This window comes from Motacilla alba, chromosome 1, assembly GCF_015832195.1.
Source record: "Motacilla alba alba isolate MOTALB_02 chromosome 1, Motacilla_alba_V1.0_pri, whole genome shotgun sequence".
NCBI classification, from domain to species: Eukaryota; Metazoa; Chordata; class Aves; order Passeriformes; family Motacillidae; genus Motacilla; species Motacilla alba.
This window is the reverse complement of record NC_052016.1, coordinates 34,248,894-34,271,513: the sequence shown is the minus strand read 5'-3', so window position 1 is coordinate 34,271,513 and position 22,620 is coordinate 34,248,894. Positions and strand designations below refer to the sequence as shown.

Here is a 22,620-nt window from a genome sequence, read left to right as displayed (position 1 = left end):
TATGTTGGGGGCTGAGGAGAGATCCACTGCTGACCTCTTCAAGATATTTCAAGTACTGGTACAGTTTTAAAGTTTATCACTTTATTCATCCCACTGTTCTAATTTGTAACTTGAATTTGACACAGTCTTCAATACTTCTGTTCTTCCAAGCTACTTCTCTTCTCAGTTTTTGGTTGGGTTTTGGGGCGTGTTGTTTTGTGGTTGGGTTTCTTTTTCCTGTAATCCGCTATCAGTACAAACTGGAAGCGCAGTCTGGTTTTACGGTCTCGAGAGAACAGAGTAAATATAAATACACTGTGTAGCTACTAGTAGTCCCTTTTCCTTTTGTACAGCTATTTTATGTGTCAAAGGCTGCTTGCTATGTAGCTGAAAGGTCAGACAATCCCTTCTTTCAGCTACCATGATCCCTCTTCAGTACCTTCTTTTCTAAGCATTAGTGAAACCTGAAGTGCTGTTGTTTAGATGCCTTGGCTTGATCTTAGGAGTTGCCCTCTCCCATCATCTGGAGTTACAGCTGTGCTTTTAGTGAAATGCATGAATAGGCATTGTCTGCAGGTTCTTCCATGAAATTGTCCTTGCTTATCTAACCTGAGTTATCTGATGCTATAGGTGGTCTTTAAATATACTTGCACTGTGTAGGCTCCTCTTCTGAGCAGCCTTGGCAACCAAGCGAGTTTGATATATTTGGGCTAAATTTAAAATAAATCTACTTGCTGCTTCTTAGAAAAGCTATTGAAGGAATTTTTTGAGGAGAAAAAGGGTAAAGAAGGTAAACATGCTTTTTAAAAAGTATTATTTATACTAGGGAGGCATGAAAACTTAGCTTTTAGAAAACATGAGAGAGCTATAGAACGTGCCCATCATTTTTCAGAAAGTTAATTTAAGTAATCAAAAAAACTTCCAAGGTTTTAAAAATAACTTTTATCCCAAATTGGGGTAAAAAATAATATTTAGGGTTGGGAAATCCCTTCATCTTTTGGAATGGGAAAGGTTTGAGAGTGATGGTCATCAAAGCTTTGAGAGAAGCGCCATCTTGGCAGGGCTGGCAGCTGGGTAGCTGATGCTCTTGTGGGTGCCAGACAGAAAGCCAGTAGGGAAAGGGCACATTTTCCTTCCAATTCTTTTTTCCTTTGAAACTTGAGCAAAACATATGGAATCTGCAGACATTCTCCTATTTTACCCCCTAAGCAAGACCAGAGTTTTCAGACACGCCATAAAAAATCTGCTGCCATTTCTGAGAATAACCCTTGGCTTTTAGAATTAGGTAGGTTTTAAATCTTCATGAGCAATGTGATCTACAAAACATTATTGTTGATTTTGTACAATTTGTCGGTCAGCTTTGTTATCCAAGGAGCAACTGTCTGAACAAGTTGCAGAGTTTATTTCCTCTGCTGCTGCTCTTTATTTAAAAGGTTGCTTTGTGGATAGGATGTTTTTGTGTTGTGCAACTCTTATTTTAAATAGCGAAGAGATACCAAGTTTTGTTCATAATACCTGATGATAGTTTCTCTGTTGCACAAATTACTCAAACAGCAGTTTCCTTGCTCTTTTACCTCCTTACCTGACTTTCTGGAGTGCATTTTTGTAATTTCTATTCTTATAACAGAAGGAAAATGTATGCAGATAGCAAGATTTGTAACCAGATATTTCTTGATCAAGCAGCAAGGTAGAGTGCCAGCATCGTGTGATCATTTGTTGCCTGATGGTGACTGTGCAGTCTGATGAGATGAGGTGATAACATTATGCTAAGCTGTGTGGAGGGATTTGTCATGGGGCCAAAATAGTGCCACTACAGGTTTCATATAGATGAGCCTGAGCCCAGCACAGAGGAGCCACTCCTTCCTTCTGCCATCTCCCCTACTCTTGGCAGAGCAAAGAGGTGCCCAGAACTAGGTGCAAGCAGTAAACAATGGGATTTTTTGCAGATACTTTGCAATTTTCATATATAGCTAGAAGACAATGACTCTCTCACACTTGGTGCTAATTGAAAAGAAAGCACTAATGTCATATTGTCAGGCTTATTCCCCCAAGACATTTCTGAAATCCTTTCAAAATGTACCCACCCCTTCAAAGAGAAGTGCAATTGTTTGTTTTTTCTCGTAAAACTAATTTGCATCCATAAATAACATGGTGCAGATTCTGGGAATGAGAAATACAGCTTGGTGAAGGTAAACCACAGGTGGTTTAGATTCTAAAAGTACCTTTTAGATACTTCCAAGTTAGATTTAAACTAAGTCTGTCCTCCATGTGGAAATATTGAGATGAGGAAGCACTGCCCAAACCCACATGGTTTTGTATGCAGGGAGAGGAGATGCTCAGCAGTAACTGGCTGATCTTTTAAGCTTGTCAGAGGACTGGTGTTTGTGACTTGTAAAATGCAGTCTGTGCTACTTGTCTGATCCTTTATCAACCATATGCAGTGAACTGCAATCCCTGAATGTGTTTGGTAGTACTGTTTTATATAAACCTGATAAAAGTGAACTCTCTACCCCACCAAAATATTGCTAAGTTTGAGAGAGAGATGCTTTAATAGAGTGAAAAACTATAAGATTTGGACAAATTTTTGACACTGGGCTTGGAGCATGAACTCAATTGCCTGCAAGAGACCACTGATGTTGGAGCAAGGGCCACAAAGGTGATTAAGGTGCTGGAGCATCTGTCATATGAGGAGAGATTGCAAGAGCTGGCACTGTTCAGCCTGAAGCAGAGAAGGCTTTGCCGGGGGTGAGGGATCTCGTCAGTGTGTGTAAAAGCCTTGTGGTGTGAGGGAATGAAGAGACAACCAGGCTTTTCTTAGTGTTGCCCATTGGCTGGGCAAGTGGCAGCAGCACAGAGTACAACACTTTTTTTACTCTGGACAGTGGTCAAAGACTGGAGAAGAGTGCGCAAAGAGAGGACTTCCCTGTCCTGGGTACAAAGGTTTTGTTGTCTTGCTCTCAACGCTATATTAACGTGCTAGTTACATAGATTGACTTCAGTTGTCTCAATGTCTGATAGGTTATACTTCAGTCCTAATTCCATATGAAGCATATCTAAACAATTTGCTTTTTTCTTTCTCCTGTATAGGTTCTGGGAACGCCTACAAGGGAGCAAATTAGAGAAATGAATCCAAACTATACTGAATTCAAATTTCCTCAGATTAAGGCACATCCATGGACTAAGGTGAGTCTATATGATCTGAATAATAAAGACATGGGCTGAAAGTAAAAATTCAAGTTGTTCAGTTTGTTCAGTGATTTGGTGGCTTTCAGTCTAAACTGGGTACCTTCAACTAAGCTGGGGACCTGCAAACTTTTTATGTAGCTGAGGAGAAGGAGGTATTGAAGCAGTACATTGTAATATCTCTTGGTCTGGGGGTTGCCTATAGGTGGGTTGTTTTTTGTTTTGTTTTGTTTTTTGATCATGGTGTGTGTGTTAGTAGCAGATTGCAGTATTCTACATATTATCACGCTGTCAGCTGATACGCACAGAAGTCACATAGAAATGAGGAAAGTGATCCAGTATGTATGTGGGACTTTTGTAGTGCTGTTAAATATTGTGATGAGGGCTGAGAGTCACTTTCTTAAATGCTTCTCTCATAGATAATATTCTGTTTATACTTCTGTAGGTGTGCTGTTGAGTGGAGATGTTTTTTCTTGGAGTTACTTCTTAAGATTTCTTGTTATCTAGCTTTTGTAGGAAGACACCAATGCAGTACACTCAGGCAATACTATGACCTCCATGACCAAAGAGGAAACTGCTAACAATGAAACAAATACATTGCTGCACAATTAATTGGTCTTCCACATGTCAAGCAATGATGACTATTTGACTTCAGACAGAGTAATAATCGTTTAGTCAGCCTCCTGGGTGTGGAATACATTACATACTGAATCTCAAACAGTTGAAGCCTGGGTAGTTAACATTTCCTCTGGCTGGTTGAGAAATGTCTGGTATAGTCACAGTGTGTTTCCATCCTATCTCAGTACTAGGGTTTCCTTCTGCTAAGAAAGGAATATCTGTGTGTGGGAGAGTTGCATGCCTAGCTAAGCACATGTCCAGGGCAGATTCTTTTGGACCAAATACTCTGTGGCAGCAGAAACATTGAATAAACAAATTAGAGCTAATGGATAGCAGGCCATATACCAGAGAGGTACATGCCAGGGCAGTACTAAACATCACTGTTCTTGTGATAGCTTCTCCAGTGAATTATGTACCTTTTCCCCACTAATCCATGGTTTGTGTTTCCATCTCAGAGTTACTTTCTGTGTGTTGGTTAAGTGATGTATAATAGTATGGGAGGTTAGTAAATCCAGCAAGGCTTTTTAATACCTTATGTGACTGAGGGAAAAAAAATAGAGCAGATGATGTCCCTGGGAGAGATCTCTTCCGCTGTGAATTGTATCCTGGCAAAAGTCACATGAATAAGCCCAAAAACCTTGCAGCACTGAATATTAGGTTTGCATCTGAATTCTTGCATTGAAGGCGTTTGGATTAGGGGAGGTTAAATTAATATACAGTGAAGTAAAAGTGCAGAGCTGTACTGTAGGACATGGAATTGGGTTGCATAGTTAGTTTAAATGCTTATCTTAGCTTGAACAGTCTTATAAATCATTTGTATGCACTTGATGTTCTCTTAGAACGCAACTTTTAGCAAATGGAAGCTTCACGAAAAGACTGAACTTCCTTCTATTTATAAAGAATGGGTGTTTTTTGTTGTAGGAGAGGATCACAGGTGAAATTAAGAAGTGAAACAAGCTTGCCAGAAGATCAAATTTGCATTCTCCATTAGGTCACAATTAGTTTTGGAGAGTGGTGCTTGCAGCATAGCTTCTCATTCTCAACTCATTCTGTGCACAGCCCTTCCTGATGTCAGCTGGGTGTAGAATAGCATTTAAACCAGTTTATTGCAATTGGGTTACATGAGACTTCATTTGTGAGGTCTGTACTTATTATACAAATGCTAAATTTAAAAAATGCATTACCCAGCATGATGCTGGTAATGATGCTTATCTTCTTAGCTTCTCGGTGTATTACTTCTCAAGGTCCTTTCCTTTCAATGATTTGAGCATGTTGAGCCATGATAGATTTAAGTAGTAGTATTACCTAGAATTGGTTCTTCTTACCCATTTGCATTGATACAACATCTGACGACATGTCAGTGGGCATAGGCAATCCTCTCAGAGCTTCTCTATCTTAGAATTGAATGGTGACAGAAACCTCATGAGAGCTTTGACTTTGCGAAAACAGGAGTGACTGAAGAAGTGAAAGTGATAATGTTGTTGGTTGGTTTTGTTCTTTTGTTACAGCCGCGTATGTAACTAGACTGCTACAGCTAGTTGCCAACAGGACTTAAACTTGCACCTTCAGAAGTACAAATCTTTGCCATCTAAGCTGCAGAATTATTGAAGATGACAGTAGGCAGAAGGTGGCTATTTTTGTTGAGTAGTTATGACCAGAGGACTCGGCAGACAAGGATTTTTTTGTATGTGTGAAATAACTTCTAGGCAGCTACTTTCAGCATGTTAGAAAGAGAACTACTGAGAATATGGTCACTCCCTGCTGTAAGCTCTTAGACACAAGAGCATTCTCCTTGTTTTGTGCTGTGTAATAAAACATGGGTATTTGTCAAAGTTGGGTTTGTAGGGCCTGCCTGGAGTTAGTTTCATGCAGTTGAGGTGCCCAGTGCATGTTTCTGTGCATGTTTCTGTGCAGTCTGGAACTGGTTGTTTCCTGTGATCTATACAAAAAATGAGGTCTTGTTTTCAGGGGACTTCAAGGTCTGCAAAAGTGTGCATAGATGGTAATTAGGAATTTTCTTTGGAAGCTGTAGTATCTGTAGATTGCATCTGAAATTCTGTGATATTGACTTAAATAGGATGTATCTGGTTCTGGTCTGTTCTCTTAGGCATTTCTGGGAGTCATGGATATGTTGCTTTCCTACTCAGTATTGCTGTGATGATCTGCTTACTATTGCTGTGATGATCTGCTTACACTTGCTGTTACCTACTTGTGAAGAAGAATGATGACTGGTGCTATAGTGCAATGTAATATATTCTGGGTTTTTTTAATAGACAGAGAAATTGTTTAACTCTGAAGACAGACAAATCTATGAAGAAATATTGTTTTTCAGATTCAATACATTTTGGGCTAAAATCGGAATTTTGAGCACAAGTTTTACAGATGTTGGAATCCTAACTTCATAGATGAATCTTAGGCTTTTCAGTAGAAATAGATTGGTATTATCCTAACACAGTATTGATGCCTTCCTTCTTAAATTATGAGAGAAGTCTAACAAACACTCTAAAAAGTACTTTTCTATACTGCAGGAATAGTATGAGTTTGCAGTGCAAACTGTTTTCAGACCGATTTTTCAAATTGTTGATAATTTGAGATTGTAGTAAATTTGTAACTTAAGAGTTGGAGTCTCCCCTTAGAAAACTTACAGAGGCCTCTCTCTCGCCTCCAGTACAGTTTTGTGTTGGCCAAGCATGTATGTGTTTTTATACCTGTTTACATGCATGAAGCACCTAATGGTGGCAGTTCAACATGTCCCTGGCTAGCCAAAGAAAAGAGAATCTGAACTTTCCAGGAATCTCTCAAACCATTCTTCATAAACAAAGCTTCCTTCTTCTTTTCCTCTGTCACCTATCCCTACAACCCCAGCCTCAACAGGAGGAATCCAAGACATTTTGGTGCTTTAGCAGGGGGGCCCTTTTCAGAATACTAGTGTGTTCAGTAACTTTAATGTTCTTTTAATCCAAACCTCCCTTTATTTTCACTTTTTATAGAATATTTTGTATTCATGGAGGTGCATCCTACAGCCTTTCTGCTTTGGTCTGTGAAGTAAGTGGCATCCTGTTTTAAGAGAAGCAGTGTTTTGCAGGGGTGTGAATGTGGCTGACTTACAACAGTCAGAAAATAGTAGGTAGGCTTTTAAACACACAGTCATGTCTTCAGGTATATCTTGGGTTGGAAAACTGGTCCATTTTTTCCGATGATGTCAACTCATAAAATAGAAGTTACTACCCTTTCTGGAGATTTGCTGCTATTGTTTTTACTGGGTCATATTTTTACTTCTGTGTCTTTCAGCCACCTCGACCCCTTGAGCTTTCTTTCTTCTCAGAAGTGCAGTCTGATCTGTGCAACTAATCTTTATACTTGTTTCTGTTCTTCGGACTAAGCTTCATCTATACCATATAACTCTGTGACTGGAAAGCCAAGGAGGAAATCCAGGATCAAGTACAAGGCTGTAAATCACAGGGCTGTTGAAGTTCAGCTCTGGTGATTAGTTTTCTGTGAATCTTTTGGAAGAGGGAGCAGGGACAGTGGGACAGCCAACAAAAGGTCTAAAGGCATTCTTCATAAGCTCGTGGTAGATTGGTGTTACTGACCGTGGCCCCATTACAGCTGCCCTTTATCCTGCCATTACTCAGATGCTACCTTTAGGTCTCAGATCCCTGCAGTAATGAAAAACAAAGGCAGTGCTGTGATAACTTCCAGAAATATATAAAATGTCCAACTGGGATAGCCTGCCTTTCCTCTTGCATCTAGCTAGTAAAGGATCTTATTAAGATTGAAGTAAATGTAATAGAATTATGTAGTTTAGGCCCTTTCTGTGTAGGGAAAATTACTCTCTTGGATTTTTTTCTTTTCCCCACCCAAAGACACTGCCACATGTTTGCAAATATAATGTCAGGATAATGAAAGATATGTATGCATATATATGCCCATGTTTCATGATGGCAGAACAATAAAAGTTGTAAGAGCAAAGGCAGTTTTCTTTACTTAATCATAACCTCTGCCTTGTCTCCATTGTATAGACATGGAAACAGTTTCTACTGCAGGCAGCTCTTAAGAATGGAAAGTGAGACTCTTCAGTGTGCTGTGGTTTGGTTGCCTTTGTTTCTCCTGTTCTGAAAGTACTTGCAAGGTTTTTCAAACATGCAAGCATTTTAAAAATATACTTTCGGTGAGATAAATTGAAGTGTACTCAAGAGAATGGCTTTATTCACCATTCCCAAATCTATACTTAGCTGGCGTCTGAGTAATAATTTCCAAGTAAGTGTTGAGTTGGAAAAAGACAGGAGTCATTTGCCTGAGTGGAAGAGACAGGGAGAAAAGCTGTCATGTTTAGATTAGTTTTGAGCATTTCTGTCCCTCTGTTGTGGACTCTTGTGGGTAAATACAGGAGGACTTTTCTCTACACTACTTTGCCTTCACAATAAACTTGTGGGAGATTTGGGCAGGATCTCTCCCTACTTTGTAAGCACTTCATTTTTGTTTTAGGGGCTTTTTCATTGTTAGTACTGTTCAGAGTGTTTTGGGATTTTTTTTATCTGTTCTTTAAGCCAAATGGTTATAGCATAGGAAAACAGTGCCTAAGATGAGACTTCAGACTGCAGCTCATCCCTTCTGGCACTTCTCCAAAACTATTGGCCAGTTCTGGCTACAGCTGAAGTTGTGCAGAACCACAGTTGGTTGTGCTAAAGAGTAGCTTTGGATATTGACTTTAGAATTCATATTTCTGCCTGTATTATGAAGTAATTTCTGCTGATACTGTAAAATACTTGCCTAATATTTTAGTCTTGATATCCTCTTGTGTACATGTTTGTTCTGTATGTATGTTTCTCCAATACTAATCACTGTACCTTGAATGTTGAATAATTCTGTGCTTGTAGCAGACAGTCCTGTTGTCTTCTCCACACTCTGGGATTGGAATGTAAACCCTGGTCTCTCTCATGAACATGTTTTTCCACCCTCCAGAATTGGTTTCATGTCTTCATCCTGTCCTACTCCTGCTCTCCTTGTTCTTGTCTAGTTTTTAAGCAGATTGTTTCGCTTGTAATGCTTCCAAAGTGACTGCTCATACTGTAGATTCAAGGAAAAATACCAAACAGTCAAATAGATAAACAGACAGCTCATTTTGTCACTTCTAATTATAACTGATGACAAAAGAAAGCGAAAACTCTTTTGTCAAAAATCTTGTAAGTGGACTTTGATTTGGATTCAAGATGAAAATGCAGACTCTTCTTTCTGAGATTTTAGCCTGCTCTTTTGTAGAGGAACAAAGATACAGTGAGGATGAGATCTTTGTTTGGTTGCAGTTCCGTAGTTGGCATTAAGTTCATTATGGAGCGGGGTCAGTTCTCCACCTCTCACCTGCATATTTCTGAAATGCGTTATGCTTTGCAGGGTGGTGAAAACCTCTAGAACAACGCATGTTCAGGATTTGGATCAGTTTCTTTTATCTGACTGACCATTCTGCCCAGACTGCAGATGTTGGGACAAGGGACCAGGGCAGACCTACATGTCCAAAAGGGCAGAACTCCATTTCCAGCGTGAACTGGAATTGATTTATGCCTGTTGTGAAACTGTGCCCTGACCTTTTACTAAAGAGTACAGCTCTGGTTTTTGCTTGATATGTAATGACTTACAAGCAAAGAGTGAAAACAGCTCTTCTGGAGACTAACTTAAAAGAAAAAAAAAGCTTTTCTGGCAAGTTCATATTTGCCAGCTCCTTTTGCAGCAGCAATGATTTTTAACAGTGTAAATCTCTTATTTTACATGGCTGAGAAAAGAAGCCAGGTTTGCTGGGTGATAAATTGCCCTGCCTCTGCCCAATTCGTATGCAGTAAAGAAAGTACTGCTTAACAGTAAATGAGTGAGCACTAATGCAACATTAAGAAAAGATTTCCATCAGTGACTACAGAAATCAAATCCTAAGTTAAACATGTCTTCAGTGTACCATCTGTTCAGCCATGCCACTGCAACACATCTGTCTAGACTATTCATTGCAGGTGTCCCAGCAAGGTTGAGAGCACTGAGGTGAGGTACATTTTTGGGGGTTCTCTCTCAAGAGAAGGGGAGTTGTTTTTTTTCCTCTTAGCTTTGTTGCTTTCCTTTGGAGCTCGACAGAAGCAGAGCACATGCACTGGGTAATAAACGCGAGCTCGTTCTGTCTCCACAGGGTCCTCAGTAGAAGGAGCCCAGTAAAAAGTGTGTGGTCTCAACAAGAAGTAGCTTTGAAGACAGGTTCCTGGTCCTGTTCCCAGTTCTGTGTTGGCTCATTTGTAAGCCACTTAACCCTTCTGTCTTTACTTCATTTTCCCCTGCCTAAGTGCCATCAGACAGGAATTCTTGACTAGTCAGGCGTTTACTATTTCTGAGGCGCTTTTAAAAAAAACATAGAGGGATTTAATTGGAGAAGGAAGTTGGAGGGGATATATATATATTTTAAAATATGTCCCAACACCAGTGCCTCTTTTGTGGACATCTTTTAACCTCTGTTTTTTTATCACGTGAGTTTTACACACTTCAAAATAGCCAAATGGCATATTTCAGAAATCCCATGCTGAAATTCTCAGGCGTTTGGAACAAGACTAATCCCAAGAGCTTCAGGTGCTGCCTTGGGGTTTTTTGTGGGGGGTTTTTGTGCCAGATAGAGCTCAGTGCATACATTGCTGTCTTTCCTGTGTCTCTTCCCTCTTCTTTTGTTTTTGAATGTGTTGTGTTTCTCATGAGCCTTATTGTGTTAAACTTGGGTGATCAAAATGCTGCTTCATAGTAATTGTATTGTATGATAGCATTTTTTAAAAGTTGATTTGAGGGTTATGTTCTACATTGATGACTTGGCTGGTAAACAGTACAAGCTTTTGGTCAAGGGAGGAGCTTTCTCTCTTACCTAATGTTCATGTGCAATAAAAAAATGTGCTTACAAGTCGAAAGGATGTGCACAGACTGTCAGCCTTGAATCGGTGGTGTGGGTGGTTCTTGGCAAAGCGTGTGAGTCTGAAGCTGGTGAGGAAATTTTTAACCATGGTGTCACAAACTTGATGTGTTAGCAACAGATGTCATTTTCCTAAGCCTCTGCTCTCTTAGGTAGCACAGCATGCGGGCAGTATTCACAATCTGCATGCAAGACGCACAGTGGTTGATGGCATGAAATCATGTCTTTTAATACACACTGGCTAGAAGAGCACCTTGGTGTCACATTGTGAAGCTTTGGCTTTGGGGCTTAATTACACCAAGACGATGGAGCTCGTGTTGTGCATGGAAAGTTTGTTTGAGGAATGTCAATGAATTGAAAGTCAGAGCAACCATTCTGTTAAAACAATACTTAGCTCTTGCCCCATGTGGTTTTATTTGAGAGTGGAATGCTGATGTGAGTGAAGTGAAATAGGAGAACTCTGTGCTTTCCATCCTTTTTGTTTCATCTTTCCATATGTGCAGAAAAGTAAAATTCAGAAGGGGCATAAACTCCACTGCACTGCTAGGAACTATTTCCAATTAGTAAGATAAAATGTGACTGCTCTGCTCGTGCACAAAGCCGTCATCTGAATTGAAGTCTCTTGAGGATGAGAACTGTGGAGTGCACATGGGGCACTTAAGCCTGAAATGTTGAAGAAGGTGGTAGTTGAGAAAAATGAGGGGGGAGTAACATTAAAAAATTTGCATTGATAGCATTTGAACTTAAGAAGGAGAGAGGAGTGTGTCAGGCCTTGCTGACTCGCTCTTATGGTCTGTCGGTATTTGAGCATCACTAGCATGCCTGAACAAAGAAACAACTCGCACTGGTCCCTCAGCTTTTTGGTGAGGTATAGATTTATTGGCATCTGAAGGGGGGAGGGAAAAACCAACAAATGCACCAAAAGCTGTGGCTTTGGATGAGTCAGCATTTCCATTTGACATGATCATCCAGAGATTTTTGTAACTCATCCAAAAACAAAACCCAAAGAAAAAACAGCAGCCTGGGTCTCAGCCTGAAATTCATTTGCTTTGCAGAAACAAGAGGTTTTGAGTTATTCAAGTGCAAATTTTTCTTGAAGAATATTGTATGTAAAGCCTTTTTTTTGCATTTGTTTATCTCCAAAACAGGTTCATTTTTTAAAATGAAAACTTGAGCCTTCGGTCCCTCCTGTGGACAAATAGCCTTACACAAGGTCTTGTTTCATTTTAGAAAAATGAATTGCTGCGCCGGTGGGGTAGTATTTGATTGCTTTAAAAGTTCCTGTCAGTGTTTTATTTTTGGTTTTGATTTTGTTTGTGGACTTGCTGTGCCTTTTGCCCGGCCGTATTTAGTCTGCATACTAAATGTTAGTCTACCCAAACACTTTGTGCACTTAGCTTTTATTCCTTTGTTTTTTGTTTCTCTTTTTTCTTTCCTTTTTTTTTTTCTTTTCTTTTTTTTTTTCTTTTGCTTTCACCCAAATGTATTTTAGACCGAGACAGACTTTGCTCCGATGGGCCGGATTTTAGTCCGTGCACTAAATTTTAGTCCGCAGACTAAAAATAATCCGCGGATTATTTACTAAATTGATTCCCTCACTGAGAACTACAGAGACTTTAAACTCCTGCTGAGACGTATGTGCAAGGGGCTTCACGGCTCACAAGTCCCACTGTCTGTCCATCCTCCTGCCCCTTCCCACCACGGAGCATCACCCCAGCATTGCCTTGGCGTCGGTGCCCCGTGGCATGGAAGTGCTGGCGTAGCAATTGCTGTGGGCAGCAGCGGCTCGTGTAGTTCTCGGTGGGTGAATTGGGCAGCTTTCCCGGGGGAACTTTGCTGAATGGGAAGAGCTAAAAGACCATAGAGGGCTTTGCTTTTATTTCTTAGGGTGTTATTCAAAAGGGAGGCGAGAGGGGACAAATTGAGGAGAAAAAAAATTTCTTAAGTAACGGGTGCGACGGGTATGAGGGGGAATAAACCCGCAGTAGAGAGAAATTTAGTCCATACCCGCACTCCTGAGGTGGTACGTCCAGTTCCTGAAGAATCCTAAAGAGATAATGCCAGCAAACAAAATCCAGTGGAGGGGGAAGTCAATCCAAAATGGAGAATAATCCGCGGCGGCCTGAGGTACTCGTAGTGCGCACAAATTAAAAATATCCAAATTTAAAATATAGATCTCAGATTTTTACTTCGTCTTCAGCATAAATTACAAATTGCTAGGGATTTGGGTTTTTTTGAGAAAAACCCAAAACCATCCAAAAGTTTACATTGTGTGTCTGGGACAGATTTACAAGTGGGATGCATCTTTGGAGACAAACTTATCTGGCCACTTGGTTCTGTGGACATTTATATCCAGGACCGAGGACTGAAAATTCCTTATTATGGCAATTTCAATTACCCTTTTAGTTCAAGTTAGAGTTTTGATTTCAATTTTTTTTATTTTTTTAGTAAATGCACTGGCATTGGAACATAAATTTCATATAGAAATGTTTCTATACTATGCCTCACCATTGCACAATCGATTTTTTGGCATACACTGTGGTGAAGTTGGACTTGCTGCTATGGAGACTGATGTTTAAAGTTTCTAATTGTATAAACATTTACTATGTCCCCCACACCATGGATTTCTTATAATATTGGCTATATTTTTCCTTGCTGGACTATTCTCTTTTGGATTGACTCCCCCTGTTTGGATTATTTCACTGCATTATCATCTTTAGGACTCGTCAGGAACAGGACATTTCACCTCAGGAGTACGGGTATGTACTTAAATATTTTTTCAAATTACTAGGCCTAGCCTTGAAAAAAAAGGAGACAAATGCTAGAAGTGCAATAATTGAGTTCAAACTGCATCATTGAGGCAGCAGCCAGGCGAATGTAACACAAGCTGATAGAGATGAGATGGGCACAGACCTGTAACTTGCTTCATGTGTTAGTCACCACTTGTTGCAGGAGAACGCTATGTGAGCCCTCCTAATATATTTTTTCCCCCCCCTCCTGGTTTGAAGCAGTTAGGGCAGACTTTGGGAACTGCCTACCCCAAATGACTAATTCCAGATCCAAAAGCAGGCTGAGCATTTCATAACAGGGTTTAGGAAACATGTTAGGGTTTCAAGGACTTGAAAATGAAGAGTTTGGGTGGACAAGCAAGTACTCCTTTTACATATGTCAAATTTGTGACTGTCTGCCTACTAATTTTCTCAATATAAGGGCTTTTCATCTTTGCCTTAAGGAAGTAAAATTGTTTTCTTTTTAAAATCTGTATAGTGGCTTATATGTGAGCTGTACTGAGGAGAAAAACACAGCTAAGAGTGAAGTACTAAAGTTTCAAGCTGTGATAAATCAAACTTGTTAAAATATTACTTTGAAGGTGCATGAGGGAGACCTCAGTAATTTTACCTCTTGTTAAATACAGAACAACTTCACTTCTGTGGGTTTACCTCAAGACATACACATTTGTGCTACATAACCGTGTGGAAGTGGGGGGAAACCAGAAGACTTGTTTTTTTAACTAGAGACAGTCTTGGATTTTGTTCTGGTCAGACTGTGACTTGGGAGTAATAATTGCATCCTCTGTGTGCTGTGGTCACAAGCTCTGCAGGCAGCGGGCACAAAGCAGCTTCTGCTGCCTTTTCAGGAACACAGTGGTCAGTACAGGCTCTCTGCCAACAGTGTTAAGCTAAGGCCTTTCTTTTTGTCAATATAGGCCTTGTGTGAAAACTTTGCAGTTTGTTTTGCAATAACCTGGTAGTAGGAATAAAGTCAGGTCTTCCTGTACATGGCTCCCTGACTTTGCTAGTCAGGATTCCTTGCCATTCAAGTTAGTTAGCACAGCACACACTGCAGCAAACCCAGTGCTGCTGGCCCAGCTGGGTACCAGGGGCGGGAAATTTCAGTCCCTGCAGAACTTGGCTTTCGTGCTTGATTCCCATTCAAGAGAGCATATATGCCTGGTTTAAAACCTCCTAAAGGAGTGTCTGTGCAAGTTTTTCATCTGTGATTAACTAGCATGTCACACACTAATTTTTTTTTCTCTCCTTGGTGCTGTGTGACTTGAATTCACCTGCACTGGTGCAAAGGCATTTTGCATTATCTCAATTTTTACCAAAAAATGCTGGCATCAGAACTTAACACTTGCGCCCCCCCCTACTCCCCTCACCCCAGACTGCATTTTACCTGCAACATAGCAAGAGACAAGTGCCTGAGGAAGCCATCCAGGTCATGTACATGATTAACTCCTGTTTTGCTTATAATGGAATGAGAAAGGAGTATGGCGAGTGTGGTTAGCAGTGGGTAGAACCATTTTTAGAGGCTTAAAACAAAGCTGCAGTGCAGAACTGTTTTTTGTAATCACTCAAAGTGAAAATCTGTTAGACTAAAATAGCTGGTTTTCTTGACACAATTTTCAGCTGTCCTTATAAATACCAAATGTTCAGGAATTATCCCTATAAACTTACGGGAGTAGCTTGCCAGAATAAGGTCACAGAAGGAGTAACTTGTAAATTGGAGCTAGACATTTCCTGCACCCCACCCGTGCTTTCCTTGTTGTTCTCCAAAGCTGAACAGCAGCCTCCATAGCAACAGTCTGACCTGCCTGCCTGCAAAAGTCCATGTTAGTAAGACTTCCTTCACTAGTCAGAAAAACCCCAACCCAAAACCGTAGCGGGGCTGTATTATATTTTTACATTCAGTGAATCCTGCTCATTTTGAACCTTCTTCCCCACCTTCACTCCACCCCATATGCATGGCTGGTAGCACCTGTGTGTGTTTGTCATGATTTTTGAATGAGTTTCCCCTTCATTCTCAAAGTTGTTTTTCTGAGTGCGCTCTCATGAAGTCTCTTGCTGGCATTGCACCTTCACTCTAGTGCAAGGCGTTGCAATTAACCCTTTCTCAACCCCAGGAATGGATTTTCCCACACTTACTGCAGGACTTTGATTAGCAAACCGCAAGTTTGTTCCAGCTTGCTGGGCAGTGAGAGGTTTAATTGCTCTGACTTGCTTCTGGTCAACAAAGAGATGAGACCTAGCCAGACAACGTGTTTCTCCTTGCTTGTTTTCTTGCTGTCCCCGCAGGTCTTCCGGCCCCGCACTCCCCCCGAAGCGATTGCGCTATGTAGCCGCCTGCTGGAGTACACCCCCACCGCCCGCCTGACTCCCCTGGAGGCCTGCGCGCACTCTTTCTTCGATGAACTACGGGACCCAAACGTCAAGTTACCAAACGGGCGAGATAAACCTGCACTCTTCAATTTCACCACTCAAGGTAGCCTGAGAGCGTTGAAGGATCCCTTCTGTTGGAGGAAGGAGTGGGATAAACATTGGTTGTAGTGCAGATGTTACTCCCTTGGAAGTAAAAATCTCTGAGTGGTACTGAGTTTATTAAGTAATTGCATAACCAGCTGTCCTTTTCAAAGAGAGGAAAGGGTCTTGAAGTTACAGGGTTTTGAGTCTTGGTTCCTCCAGTTCGGTTTTGCTGAGGTCCTGAGGGTGGTTGTTACTGGATTGCATCAGGAAGGATTACGTGCTTATAGCATGTGTCTGCAGAGTATGAATATGAATATCTCAAGAGTCTGCAACTGGGCTGATATCACAGTCAGTGGACCATGCAGGTTAGAATATAATTTGGAGATGGTCCTGCTTCTTCTCACCTGAAACACCGTAGCCAAGTAGTAACGCATGTTAGGTTTGGCAGGGAGGTTTGTAATGTTGCTGCCCATTTTGATTCTGGATGCAAGATAAATACAGATGCTTTCGTGCCCAGATTCTATGTGCTGTGCAGTTCATGTGGCATTACACTGACACAGTCATTTAGAAACTGTAAAAATAAATGTGCAACTAACTTTCTCATTTGAAGCCAGGCTGGTTATCAGATTTTAAAACTATTCATCTATTTTTTTCTACAGAAATCAGAAATGTAAAACTCATACCCCCCAGAATAGTTTTGCCTGCCAAGACAGAACATGTGAGAAATATGGCATACAAATATGCTAGTAATTAATTTTGGAGCACTTTTTGTGTTGTTTTTCTTTAAGTGATTAGCTGCCAACTCTCACCCTTTGAGCAAGAATAGTTCTGTATGCATTTTCTGTTGAAAGTCTAAAAAACACCTTTTGGCCCATTTAGCATCAATGTCATTTTTCAAACTCTTTAGTGCATGCCATGCCCTTCTGCCAAAATGTGAAACAGCTCTCTTCTTCCACTTGTGATGCCTTTTTATTTTTTAAAAAAAGGCCCTTTTATGAAGCATAAACACATTAAAGTGGTCAAGTAAATAGCTTGTGCTTCCAGGTCACTGTCCTCTGTGCTGATTTCTATATCTGTTGTTAGAAATTTAGTAGTTATGTTACAAGTGCTTCCTTGTACTCCTGGATTGCCTTTTGTTTTGCCCCTCTAAAGCCATCTTCAGTAGCTAAAATAGTTTTGATCCCAGTATCTTAAATACAGCTTCACCTCTGTTCTTTTTGAAAGTATTGATTAATTGTTTCATGGTGACATTAAGAGTGAACTTACCTACTACACAAAAACAAGGCTTTTAAAAAGAGTTGGAAAGCTTTGTAGTGAGTCAATTCAAAACGTTTTTCTTAGGGAAGAAACAGATATATGCATTGGGAGTGTGTCCCTGGTTCCCCTCAGATAGTGTAGAAGCTGCTGGATAAGCTACTCCAATGCTTAAACAAGTTGAAAGCTCCTCTTTTGCCATCCTGAGGAGCGTATGTGCCCTCCCTCACAAAGTGACTCCTGGGAGTGGTAAGAGAAAACAGTTCCTGTGGAACAATTTCCTTAAGATAAAAAAAGCAAATTTCTGTCATCTACAGGTGCCAGTGTTCCCATCCATAAGCGGAAGGCAGGACACAGGCTGATCATTAATGCATTTCCAAACAAGCTTTGTTACAGGTGACCCGTCAAACTCAAAAAAACCCCAAACCAGAGTTATTTTTAAATACCTCAATACATTGCTTTGCACAGTGATTTGAAGAACTTTGTAGTTGATAAATGTACAGCAGTCCTGACTATGAACTTAAGATATACAAGAAGCTTTTGCTCCTTCTGTGACTACTGTTCAGTCCTTGTTCTCTGGTCTCTACTGTGCAAGGTTCCATCAAACTGGCCACTCTAGAGCAGAAATCCCAACTGGGAAACAGATTGTTAGATGGATAATGAGTCGTGTTAAGTCATCTGTGGTAATTTAAAAGGTAATGAAAGACAGTTTTGTTTTAAATAGCACTTGTTTTCAACAGGCAAAATTAAGTTCTAGAAGTGTTTGATTTGGCTTTATCCAGTTGCCTGAAACCCATGAAGTAGGAGATGACTGCAGAGGGCTTGAAGGCAAAACTGTTAGAAATGACAAGATAAATCTGACCATTAAGGCATTGGACTGATTTTCAAAAAGAAATTAAACATCATAGCAAATCTGCTGACCTGGGCACTGATGCTGCTGAGATAGAGTCTAGGAAAAGAACAGTGGGGGTATATGGAAGATCAAGATCGTGGTTTTCGGCAGCCAGCTGTAGATGTGGGGCACGTGGGTGTGTATCTTAGAGATTAAATCTGTTGAAGAGACCATTGTCTGGTCATTTGTAATGTCTTCCCTGTAAGTTTCTCTTAATTTGTTTAAATTAGCATTATATGCTTATAAGGGTTTTGAAAAAGTTCTTTTGGCTAAGGAAGTATCTCTACTAGCCACAGGCTGCAATTCTGTTAGGCTCTTAGATCTGCAAGACAAAAAGCAATTTTTCTCTTAGAAGCCACATTTTCAAATAGTCTGTGGAATGACTGCCATTTCTTGAACTACTTGTAACATATCAGCAATTGTGCTACATCACAACAGTTAATGTCACTCCATGTTGAAGTAAAGACTGAAGACTGTAAAATTCTTTCAGTGATTCAGCACTTAGGAATGCTTATCATGCTTCTCAAAGATAAGTTACTTTTTTATTGAAGGGGGAGTGCATTGGGATTTTAGTTTTTTTATATTTTTAATGACCCTAGCCTGTGACCCTTTTTTTTTCTTTTTTTTTTTAGAGAGATATATATGTATGTGTTTATGTGTATATGTAATGGAAAGTTTGTTGTTGTGACAAAAAAACAAAAAACAAACAAACCAACAAACAAACAAAAAAAAACACCCAAAAAAACCCAACATGGTAGAATGGTAGAAGAATAACTTTTCCAGAGAATTCTTGGAGTGTTGATATATCAAGTAAAATAATACTGAAAAAGAACACTGTGCTGTTTCCCAATACCAGGCATTTTCTTCTGTTTGGGGAATGAAGGTGGTCTGGTCTTCTAGTAAAACTGGACATTTTCGATCCTGCTCCTTCTTGGGAGATCTTAAGTGGCTGCAAATTATGATTTGATTTGATCAGCAGAAAACCAGAGGTGTTCTCCCAGGTGATGTGGATGGGAGTTGGGTCTCATCAATTAGTTATGATAGTTGCTGTGTTCACATCATGATATTGAAAACTTCTGTCTGGATTGCCTTGACCACAATAGCTTCTTGCAGCTGTACTGATTGTAATTAACCCAGCCTTGAGTTGCACATTTGGTTTCCATAATCGAGCTACAGTTGAACACCCTGCTCAAATACTGTAGGGGAAATCACTAAGCACAAGGACTCTTAGTATTTTGTAGACTGCAGATAATCACGGGTCAAACTTTCTCCTCAGTGTTGCCATGTCTCATTCTTAGAGATGGGATAGGTGCAAAAATACATTCTAGCAAAAATTCAAACAAGTTCTCAAGCAAAGCTGCTATTAGACTTCAACCAAAAGAGTCCACTTTGTTTATATCTCCTCTGAATTGGCCTGCTCCTCTTAAGTTCAAGACATTCAGAGTATGCTGAATTTAAGAAACTTCATATCAAGAAAGATAATGTGAGGTTTGAGAAGGGAGCAGGATTGTTCTTCTAGTCTACATGAAAGTTCCTTAATGTAGCTTCAGAGAAATGGTTGCACTTGGATTAAACACGACAAAAAGCCATTATTATTGACACAATACAAAAGGAGGTGTTCTGACAACATTAGATGAAGGAGGAATGGTGTTGTGTCTGATCACCTGGTTCTTGGGCTACAGCAACACTGACAGTCTGTAGCTGCACCTTGAGGCACCGTGCCGCACCAGAAGGTAGCAAGTGTCACGGAGTTTCCTTGTTTTAGTTCTGCTTTTGTTTGGATCACAGCCCCGTATTGTTTCGAGTGATGAGCAGAAAATAATGCAGAGGTGATAGAAACTTTCAAAAGAGCATTGTAAAGAGTAGGTTCTCAGTAATAACAGATTTGGGAAACAGATTTGGAAAAAAAAAAAACTAAGGGAGGAACATTTTCTAGCACAAAGCAGCTAATACCCAAGATAGTATTGAAGTATAGGTGTGTAACTGGTGTTCCACTTTGACATGTAAGGATTCATGTTTCTTTAGTTTATTTTTCCATTTAAAATGGAGATTCACAAATTTTGCATAACATTATGAATATATGAATTCTGAATTACTCCTGCATGATTTGAGGATTTTGTATTTGTACAAGTGCTGTGAGTACTGAGGCTTTCTAAAAGGACTAGCTAGGTCTGCTTAGACCTGAGTGGAGTATGATAAGATAGATTAGATGGGTTGCAGGTACTGTAGCAACCTGTTTGCATTCGTAAGTGCTGAAACACCATCTTAAAATGTGTAGTAGTAAGAGGCTTGTAATCAGGGGAGTCTTCTGCCTCTTGCCCTCCCAGCAGTAATGAAACGTAATGTAACAGCAGAGGAAAAAAAAATCAGCAAGTGGACTGCTGCTCCCTTTAGGCCTTGAGTTTGAAGCTAGCATTAAAAAATAGCAATAGCCTCTTAAAAATGAGCCCAAATAATTTGAGACTGTCCAAAAGCACCTTACTGAACCTGTGCCACGATTTGGCTGGGCTTCTGTACAGCCTGTGCTATCTGGAGGTCTTGCGTAAAAAGCTGTCTGTTCTCCTGTTCTCATTTCTCCTCCAGATGACCTCCTGGAGCTCCAAAAGTCATCAGTCTCCTTCCGTGAGGTGACTGTTCACATCCTTTTTACCGGATGTTGCTTTCTCAGGAGACAGCCAGTCACTCCTGTTTCTGAAACAAACAGGACCTGTCTTGTCTCGGCTCAGTCCCACCTTCTGTGAGGCACTAGATTCTCTTGAAAGGGTGCCAGAAGATTGTCATTTGTTGGCAATGTGTTGCCCTTAATCCTCCCACAGTTGTGGCTGTAAGATGCCTGTTTCTCATTCTGATACACACTGAAGCTATATTAGATTTGGAGCCTAAAAGACATGACTATTTTTACCCTGGTTAATGTCTTCAGACAGAATGATTGCATCATTTTGTTGTCCATTTAAATTGCCCAGCTGACCAATTCCCTTTGCCTTTCCCTGTCCTTTTAAAGGATACATTACCTCTTCTTGGCCTTGCTCAAGGAGACTGCTGTGAGAGATTGGTCTTGGGTTCCTGGGTCCTTGAGAAAAAATGATGCTTGAGTGAGCCAAAGAACTAATCCCTGAAGCTCTTGGAGCAACTGTTGCAGCTGCTTGTTTGCTGAACCAGTGCCCAAAGCAGCACCACTGTTATCAGCCTTCTCCCTGGGACTGATGGCAGGTGGGCTTGTGAAGAAGGGGATCCTTCTCCAGTGCTCAGAAGGAAACAGCATTATCAGGCCATTGACAAGGTACAGGCTTGGCTGGTTCTTTGCTCACTCCCAAGCCACTGTCTTTCTCTAGGAAATTACTCCTTTGCACCACTATCTGTAGTTTTGGCAGTCTTGCTCTGAAGACTGCCTTGCTAAATATCACTGTGGTTTCCTCTCGCTGGTTGGCTAAGAAGAAAATGTAACGTGACCTTGGGCTGTAAGGGCATCTGTTTCACCTGAGGTGCCGTTACAGGGGGAAACCCTAGGAGCTGATCCTGCATGTGGAGCACTTTGTGGATGATGAGCTAACTGTTTGTTCCACCTCCCCTCCAGAACTGTCAAGTAACCCATCTCTGGCTTCGGTCCTCATCCCTGCTCATGCCCGGAACCAAGCAGCTGCTTCAACCCCTACAAATGCTACAGCGGCCTCAGGTGAGAACTGCCTGCCTCCCTTCCTCCTTCCCCATCCTCCCTCCCGCTTCCCAGGCACCTTCCCTCTGCCGAGGCCCACGAGCCGCCTCAGCCCACAAAGTGAACAGGGAGGAAGGGATTGTTTTAGTATCACCTGAACCTTGGTCTTGGTGTAGGTGGTCATTTGTGTGCTAGCTGTGGTCACCATCACAAATCTCAACCCAAGCCACTCAAACTTGCATTTGATTGCTTAATTTGTTGGTCCTTCTCACAATTGGTTTGCATCTAATTTCTGTGCTCTCAGCCATCCTGAAATTAACACTTAGTTGGTGAATGAGTTGTGATGCCTAAAAAGAAAAGAAGCAGCTTGCTCAGAGCATGTGGCCTTCGTGTAGTGTGGATGAAAAGGATTTTTCCCTAAAGCCATTGGCATCTAAAAGTCCAGTTAGGGAGTTCAGTCAGTGTGCTCACTGCCTCATCTTAGTAGTTGCAGTTGCTTCCTACTGAGTTTGCTTGTGTCATGTTCAGGCACAAGGCAGATATTTTTGGGTCTTGGCCAGCATGGAGTGAATTTTTTGTGTGCCTCCTGCTCTCTCTGGTTTCTGTCAGAAACCTTTTAAAAGCTCACTGTTGGCCTTTAGCCACTCCATATTGTATTCTGTTTCCAGTGAAAGTTTTAACGCCTGGTAATACCAGTTGGGAGACTCCCAAAGAAACTCCCAGGTGCCACAGGATGTGGTAGAGGTGATTCAGTACCTGGCATTCTTCCTCTGAGTCAGCCCTGATTCAGCACACCAGAGGCTTTCTTGGGTCTTGGGCAAGCAAAGGCAGGCTACAAAACAGGTGTGCTTCCACATGTCCTGCATGCACT

At 40.9% G+C, this 22,620-nt stretch overlaps 1 protein-coding gene across 3 annotated transcripts in view; it reads left to right on the top strand.

The window, feature by feature from the left end:
- The window catches only part of GSK3B (glycogen synthase kinase 3 beta), a 149,944-nt gene that overhangs the window by 115,306 nt on the left and 12,018 nt on the right, over positions 1–22,620 (top strand). The window contains exons 8-12 of one of the 3 annotated variants that reach the window (XR_005257191.1): positions 3,067–3,162; positions 13,429–13,467; positions 15,784–15,970; positions 21,099–21,377; positions 21,672–21,770. Coding sequence is in view for 2 of the 3 variants with exons in the window: in XM_038138908.1 (XP_037994836.1) it covers positions 3,067–3,162; positions 13,429–13,467; positions 15,784–15,970; positions 21,672–21,770 (421 nt within the window). In the remaining variant the exon portion in view is untranslated. Of the gene's footprint in view, positions 1–3,066; positions 3,163–13,428; positions 13,468–15,783; positions 15,971–21,098; positions 21,378–21,671; positions 21,771–22,620 lie in introns of those variants that run through there. The other 2 variants (XM_038138908.1, XM_038138914.1) reach the window with 2 other exon arrangements.